Below are 8,560 nucleotides of genomic sequence, written 5' to 3' on the forward strand. Positions count from 1 at the left end.
CACAGTGGTCATTATCAATATTTAAGCCCTGTTCCTAAGTACACAAACACCACGAGATACAAAATAATTCAAAAACTAATTAGACCAACTGGAGTGACTAAGGCTCTACACTGAAGTGGCTACTTGTGCTAACAATAACATGGACTGGTTACTAGCCGGGCCACCCAATGAAGGCTGGGTTCCCTCTTGAGTCTTGGGTTCCGTCCTGAGCCAAGATTTCTTCCTTAATCCCACCCAGGGAGATTTTCCTTGCAACTGTCGCCTTCAGATCGCTCATCAGGGATCTGGACCCACACATTCGTAAAGCTGCTTTGGGACAACTTGTGTTATAAAAAAGTGCTATATAAATAAATTTGACTTGACTAATCTACTAATTAGTGTTGTCATATGTGTGCAGATGGAAATAAAGCCTAGCAAAAAATTGTGAGGGGAACCATCAATTTGTTTGTTATCCATCACAATGAAATTCTTTGTAATCATACTGGTTTAATTACCACATCTGATGAATCAATAGCCTTTAAATCCACTAAATTATTTAATATAATCCCACACTCAATTTAACAATCTGGTCACATGAAGTGTCCACTGCTCTTCACACAATGAAAGAGTAGGCACTGTGCCAAACCCTGAAGGGTCCGATTAAATCTGTTAGGGCTTAGACACTGCTTTTAACAATCTCATGAGACTGGTCTACCTTTAACTCAACTACCAGACAGGTCTGCTGAGCTATTCACCACCCTCGAGGTTTTAAATGTCATTCAGACTGGATTAGCGTGGTCGTATGGGAATGGTGATGGAATGTGGCTAGATTAGGGGGGATCACACTATCAGTGGGTAATATAACAGAGGTTGAAGTTATATAATAAGTACCTTGGAATCCCACAGGCAAATGGGAATCACAAAGAGACAAGGACACTCCTAAAAATGCCTAGAGGGTTTCATCCTAAATCCAGCATTCTTAGACTGTACACTAAGTGGAAGGAAGGGGGCCAAGGATGGAACAACCAAGATCCAGGGATACATGAAAATAATGGCCTCAAACTACAAAGCACTTAGTCAGACAGCAGAAACCTGAGGAGGATGGAAATGAGGAGGAACAAGGATCATCATGGGAGAATAAACCCCTGCATGGTATGTACCTCCAGCAGATAGTGGAAGGGCTCTTATAGAGAAATGCTACCAATAGCTGGAAAAGGCTGGATTGAAAGACAACAGAGAGACACTAATCATGGCAGCACAGAAACAAGCGCTAAACATGAGATCAGTAGAGGCTTGGATCTTACCCTGAGACAATCCAGCACATAACAGTGGGAAGCAAGATGCTAGCAAGGCATACATGGAACGCTATTACCAAATGGCTGGCATAGTGTACAGAAATATCTGTGTTGAATACAGGGTGGAAGTTCCAAGGACAAAGTGGGATACACCCCCAAAGGTGGTGGAAAATTACTGTGCTAAGATCCTGTGGGATTTCCAGATACAGACAGACAAGATGGTAATGGCTAACCAACCAGACATAGTAGTGGAAGAGGGCCGTAGTAGATGTTGCAATCCCAAGTGATAGCAACATCAGGAAAAAGAAACACGAGAAGCTTGAGAAATAGCTAGGGCTGAAGGAAGACATAGAACAGAGGGGGGGCGGGGGGGGGGATTTAGGCAACTGTGGTTCTCAGGGTAATCGGAGCACTAGGAGCTGTAACCCCTAAAGTGGGAGAATGGCTCCAACAGATACCAGAAACAACATCAGAGATCTCAGTCTAGAAGAGTGCAATCCTGGGAGGAGCTAAGATACTACTCAGGACTCTCAGGTTCCCAGGCCTCTGGTAGAGGATCCTATCTTGAAGGAAAAAGACCGCCTGGAGGGCGAGTGGGGATTTTTTTTATTTTGCAAAATGTTTTATATTTTGAGTGGTCAAATTTTCTAGGCTAAAGCTAAGAAGTGACACAAGCTAAGATATAATGAACCAAGGACATCATCTGCTTCCATTGTTCATCTCTCAGGCTTTTATTTTTTTCCTCTTTCCATCAAAAAAGATTTAACAGGATGCCCTTTATATAGCCTGGTCAGAGTCAACCCTATATGTCAGACACACACACACACACACACACACACACACACACACTGGAATAGGCAAGTCATCAGATGTCTCTCCCTATGTCTTTGTGTAGATAAACACCTCTTATCTTTTGTCTGTCTAAAACTAAGAAGAAAAAGGGGAAAACAGGCTCTCCTAAGATCAACTAGTTTGGACAGAGAGTGTAGAAAACAGATTTAATAATCCAGTTTGATAATAGCACAAAGACCCAGCAGAGCAGCCGGATAAGGAGAGGCTGTTTGCTTTTCTTGCTGTGGGAGCGTTTAAAGCTTCATAATGACTTATCACTTCATGTATACCCCTGTGACACTGGGATTGCGTTAGTGAGTTAATAATGCAGAATGACTCATATCACCTTGGATACAGTCATTACTTTTAATGTCGGCATTAAAAGGTGCCACAAGATGATCATCATTTGAACTCATTAATGACCATGACCAAGGCCTGACCTTTAACACATATAGTATATGTACACTGATTTAGACCTTCAGAAACATTTAGCTTGTACTGCTGAAGGACCACCTCCACCTCAAACGTTCTGCTCCTCAAGTAACTTGAAGTGTTACACAACCAGTTTACCTGACTTTTTCCACCAATCTGCCTGACTGCCTGTTCCAGACAACACGTGAATTCAGTTAAAGGCCATTAATCTAAATAAATCCAATCCAAACTTAGATATATTTTGATATAATTTTTAATCGATAAATGGTGTGTATATGTGAAATACTCGGTGTATAATGAGGAGCAATCACAAGACGGACACAAACACTGAGAAGAGCGAGATTCCCATATCAGGGTCATAATACGAACAGACTAAATAGAAACGTACAACAGGAAGCACAGCTAGAGGAGCAAATACGACAAAGACAAGAACAATAAACACAGGCAATGTAAACATGACAGAGCTCCGTTCACGAGAGAGGCTTGGACTAACAAGAGGGAAACAAGAAACAAGAGATACAAATGAGAGGTGGGGAAACTCAAATGAGGAGTGGAACAACAAGGAAGCAAAGCAAAACAAAGACACAAGACAGGGTTACCTTGGAGACAGGATGCTAGGAGGGGCCAACCGTGACACAGGGGCAAACAGCCAATCCAAAATTACAAAATTATCCTTTAATTAATCATTAGGCAGAAGCCATTAGTCAGAGGGCTTTTACAGTGACATTAACTATAGTTACCACAACCCACAATGCAGAAACGTCTTTTAAAAATATCCTCAGAATGCTAAATTGTAATTACTGCTATGATGACAGTATGACAGTAACATGTTTCATGATTGCTTAAATAATGTTAGTAGGTCAGACGTTCTGTGGTCAAGTCAATACTGAGCAAAAATTCCCCTACATGCAATACAAGACCGATACAATTAATATGTGGTCTTGAGGCCAAATATGCTCTCTACATGCTTAATTGTTCTTTTTCTGGTTTTGACACCTATAACAGAGACTTTTTGCTTCATGACTGAAAGTAATGAAGTCAATAACTATTGACATGTTTTCTGACTTCTAGAGCAAAACTGCAGTAATGGAGGGTCAGAGTCCAGCACAGTGTGCTGGATTGCCTGCTCAAGCACACCTACTGTGTTGAATTGAATCGGGTGTGTTTGGAGTTGGACACAACTAAAGCCCCACACATCAAATGCCATTCAGCAAAGGCAATCTTCTTTAGCTGGGTCCATGTGCAGGGTTTATTCAGAGGTGAGATACACAAGCACAATGCAGAAGCCTGTATATCAAGCTGAAGTCCATTTGCTTTGCCCAATAGTCTTATAAGAGGCAAATAAAGTCTTATCAAAGACCAAATATTCAAAAAGGAAAAAGCCAGTTTAAAGATATATTGTCAGAGGAAACACGTTGTCTCCAAAGTCAGTAACTACCATGCTAACTTGACACCAAGAAGGGAATAAGGGTGTGATGAGGTGTGGTTGCAGGCGATAGCAGAACTGCGAAGCTGACAGTCCAGTACTCCAGAGATAAGGACCTCTGGTGGCCATTCCTGCAAATCACAGTGTAGATGTGGCAGAAACCCTCTCCTCCAAGGGCAGCGCCTGAAGCCACAGGACCAGAGCAACAGGGTTTCCCCTGGGCCTTGGCACAGGATGGCTGGGGTGTGGTTGCAGTCAAAAATGATTTGGGAGACAAGGGTCAAAGACATCTCTGGGTAGCACCCATGAGATTTTCTGAGAGCTGGAGACCTCCCAGTCCGTCGGAGCACAGCTGCCAACCCTGCCATCAAGAGTACTCAAGAGTTTAAATCGAAATACGGTGGAGGGCAAAGGGGATTACGTGGAGAGGACAGAGAGTATAACAGGGAGAGAAGGAATGTGGGTGATATCTTGTAGGTTGGGGGAAACCCACTCAGACTGCTTTGTCATTTATGAAATTCATGTTATGTATGTCAACTGTTCATACTTGCCCTTTTCATTTATGCATTATAACTGCTTATTAATGCTTTTTAGGATGCATTCTGTTACCGCTGCATGCGGTGCAAGACTGCCAGATTTAACAAGAGCTTCTTTCCACAACTCCCTTTAACAATACACACCACATTTATTTTATTTTACTTTATACCTAGAAACATAGAACTATTACGATCACTATTTATAACCCACACCCCCATCTTCATATGTAGCTACTTTGTGCAATAATTTTAATGTTCTCTCTGTGAGCACCTTATCAACATTTTCCAGTGCTAAGTTACAATACACTGTGCAATATTCACTGGAACAATGTCAATAGTTTCTATATACAATGTCCAGTATTTTATTATTGTGTGCAATATATGTATATTCTTGTACTATAAATATATATATAAAAGATATTTCTTGTGTATTTATAATGTGTCTTGTCTCTTGCACTTACCTTTATGTATAGTGTATATTTGCACATCGGAGTTTAGAGAAACACAATCTTGTTCAGCTGTGCACTACTTGTTGTGTAGTCTGAATGACAATAAAGCTGACTTTGACTTTGACTTCATTTAGCCTTTAAAAGAGTAGTCTTATATAGTGTGTTTATATAGATTTTTCAGTGCAATGTTTTCAGCAGGACAATTGATTTTTATTCTTCATATTTCTACATTATTTCTTGCTTTTCTACTGAAAAGCCAAGTTAACTGAAACCTTTTCATAATTTTTGTACTTGGCTGTTCTAAACAAAAAATAATTGTCAACCACAGTCATGAGATGTGTAAACTACCATTGCATTGGTTAGGTTTTATGAAGCTGGTACCCTGACTAAATTGAATAAGCTTTGTTGGACACAGCCCTGGGGAACCACGGCAAGGTGAGGTTTAAGCTTTGAGTTCAAATGATTTATCTTATAGACCAACAGCTCATAAGCTGAACAGGATGTGCTAGGATAGGGATAAAAAATGAAACTGTGCAGAACAGGACTCTATCAGGTTAGCTATCAGGACCCGGCCAGGCAAGGATTGCAGTCCCCCGTCCACACTGCAAACCGATATACGCAAACAGACTGTCCTGCAGTCCACACAAGCAGACAATCTTCAACATTTAGGATAAGCAGTTAAACAGGGTTTTTAGCAGTGTGCGTGTGTGTGTGTGTGTGTGTATACTTGAAGATTGTGACAGCATGCCATCACCCAAGGTCTCTGGGCAATTTTCCCTCGTCATCTCTCCATCCATCTCATCCACCTCCTTCTAAACAGAAAGATTAGCGCTTAAACGAGAAAATGAACATTTAACACAAGCAAGACACAAGGTCACTGAGAAAAAAAAAGTGTGTGTGTTTGCATATTCGGTCTGAATAAGGGGACAGTCTTGTCTATGTTGTGTGAACATTTTGGCACTTAAGTTTGTTTACCAGTACAAAGAGAAAATGAGAAACAGAATGATTTTATATATAGATACTTAGAATCCTTACAAATTTTGTATCATACCATATCAATGGATATTTCCTGGAGGCTTACGATGCAGTATAATGTCTTCCAGGCTTTTATTCAACAATTAATTAGGTTTCTAATGAGGAAATTCAGCAGATGAAAGCAAACTCTAAGTTGTGCAGTGGCATGGTTCCCCAGCACTGAGAGAATCATGGTATAGACAAGCCAAAGCTATGTATCCATCAACAATATGAAAAAGCCAATGCATGCAATCAATTAATTAGCAAAGTACTTTTTGCCTAATGCCACACCACCATCTGGTGACCAAAAAGGGAAACGTCTAATGGGTTTAACTTAACTTGGGAATTTCAGTTTCACTGTGAAATACAACAGAGGAAAACACTGACTGGTTGCACAGTCCATATGCAAAGTGCAAGGGAAAAAATCCCATCATATTGGTCCATTAATTCACCAAAATATGTATATCTAAAATTATTTGTATTTGCAATGCATCATTTCCCTGATGTCATTAGCTGGGTTATCTTCTGAAAACCAGTTCAAACATGAAGAATTAATTGCACACATACTGTCAGTTTTCATTACATGAAGCATCAAATGAAAAAAAACCAAAACTGCTTTCCATCTGTCCATGTCTCTCGAACACACACACACACACACACACACACCAGCTGCTGACTGATCTCCAGTGACAGCATTTATTCTCTAAACTTCTACTCCAAATAAACACATGAGCCAATCTATTATACCAAAGATACTTTATTTACAAGGTCTGCCAACTCAAGTGTATTTACACTATTTACACCACAGCTAAACAGACATAGCTTATGTGGCCAGGGGGGGTAATTGCATTTTACAGTACTTCCTACTAGACAGAACTATGGACTGGCTTGAGCCAATGTTTTAGTCTGGCATAATGAGAGCTTTGGTTGAGGCTTTAACATTTTGTTTATCTCATGGCTTTGTGGTTGGGGAAGGTTTATGCTTCATCATCCAGTTAAGAAACCAGGAATTTGCAGTGCAGTGGCAAGACCACAGGCACACTCAGTCACTGCAGGAGAGTGTAATTGCAATGTCCTGGCTATCTCTGCCCCACTAATTAATTGCACACAAACAGTCAGTGGAGATATCTGTATTCATGTCTGTCAGAAACGTGCACCCCCATTTCCCCTGTCCTCAGTCAGAGTCACTGCTACTGCTGGACGAATCAGTGCTCATGGCCTCCACGTCGTCCTCGTTCTCCTTATTGTGACCAGGAGGCTCCAGGCCAAAATCGTTTCCATGGTGAGGGGGCAGCATCCCCATGGAAACATCAGCAGACTGCCAGGGATACTGAGGAGTGAGCACATCTGAGGTGGGGGAAAGAGAGAAAGCCATTATATCAGGGTGAGGAGAAACCAAGCCAACATGCCTCCACTCTAGCAGTCAGTCTCATACACTACATACCACCACACTAACACAGCACTGTAACCATTAGCCAGGCTCATCCAAGACATCACATTGTTTACAAACCAAAACAGACAAAACTGTCAGCCAAGCTTGCCGCAAAAGCATGCATGCACACACATACGCATGGCTACCTGGTAGCCTTCCTGCAGCCAGTGCATCGCCCGGCAGGTGGCCATTCACGCCATTGGTGGGCAGGTTGCTCATGTGACCCAGAATCCCACTGCGCATCTCCAAATCAGTGGGATAAGGCCTTCGAGGATCACCTAAGAGACACACACACACAAGCCTAAAAAAAGACATAATGCCACATTTGTCTTGTAGGAAAGAAATGGTACTACTAAAACAGATTTTTGGTAGTACTGTATGAGAAGAGGGGAGTATGAATCTTAGAGTGGAGGGTGTATCTTCAGGCCTATTAAGGACATGACAAACACACATGGCACAGAAATCAACCTCATCAACAAATGAAAGGGGATTTTTATTATTAAAAGGTGATAGATTATAGATTTATTTAAACAACAACAAATAAAATGATGGTGATCCTCCAACAGAGAACTAGAATAGGAAAAAGGAAGCCAGACAGAGAGAAAGATAACATGAGACAGTATGAATACCTGGCACCCAGTTGAGAGGAGCGCAGACAGCATTGCTGGCACTTATCCTGTGTGCATACTTAATGATTTCCTCTGAAGAGATGCTGCCTGGATGAGAAATGACCCATATACACCAAAAAAAATAAGATGAACTCTGTTACAGGAGCAAAATAAATAACTTTTAAAAGTCTGCTTCAATGCCAATATTTAGAAATAATTTACTGAGTAAATGTATTCATATAAAACATATATTCATAAGTACACTGTAAATGCTAAGCAAAAAACATTTTTAATCTAAGATTTGTACATTTAATCTTTTTTTTATTAGACATGGTATTTGGTATATGGTAATTGAGAGGAGTTGCGTATAGTCTGGCTCTGGATGCTCAAAAAGTAAAACACTATATTACCTTTTCTGGCCTTGTCAATAGATTTGAGTTTCTCTTTGGCCTGGTACACAGCTGTAGCCTGGAGGAGAGAGAGCAGGGTTGGCTTCAGGGTGAAGGCTATGTGCTTCACACAGCTGGGACACATCCTCAGACCTGCTTTAGGGAGAGC

The 8,560-nt window shown here is 41.0% G+C and overlaps 1 protein-coding gene across 3 annotated transcripts in view; it reads right to left on the reverse strand.

Annotated features, from left to right (window-relative positions):
* Positions 1-6,701: 6,701 nt before the first annotated feature.
* The window catches only part of med4 (mediator complex subunit 4), a 13,982-nt gene continuing 12,123 nt past the window's right edge, over positions 6,702-8,560 (reverse strand). For all 3 annotated transcript variants that reach the window (XM_081720582.1, XM_081720583.1, XM_035522859.2), the window contains 4 exons: positions 8,413-8,470; positions 8,024-8,110; positions 7,541-7,672; positions 6,702-7,309 (listed from right to left, as the gene is read on the reverse strand). In XM_081720582.1, the coding sequence (XP_081576708.1) occupies positions 7,137-7,309; positions 7,541-7,672; positions 8,024-8,110; positions 8,413-8,470 (450 nt within the window). In that variant the 3' untranslated portion in view covers positions 6,702-7,136. The remainder of the gene's footprint in view (positions 7,310-7,540; positions 7,673-8,023; positions 8,111-8,412; positions 8,471-8,560) is intronic.

Source organism: Electrophorus electricus, chromosome 9, assembly GCF_041902795.1.
Source record: "Electrophorus electricus isolate QZ-2024a chromosome 9, ASM4190279v1, whole genome shotgun sequence".
NCBI lineage: Eukaryota > Metazoa > Chordata > Actinopteri > Gymnotiformes > Gymnotidae > Electrophorus > Electrophorus electricus.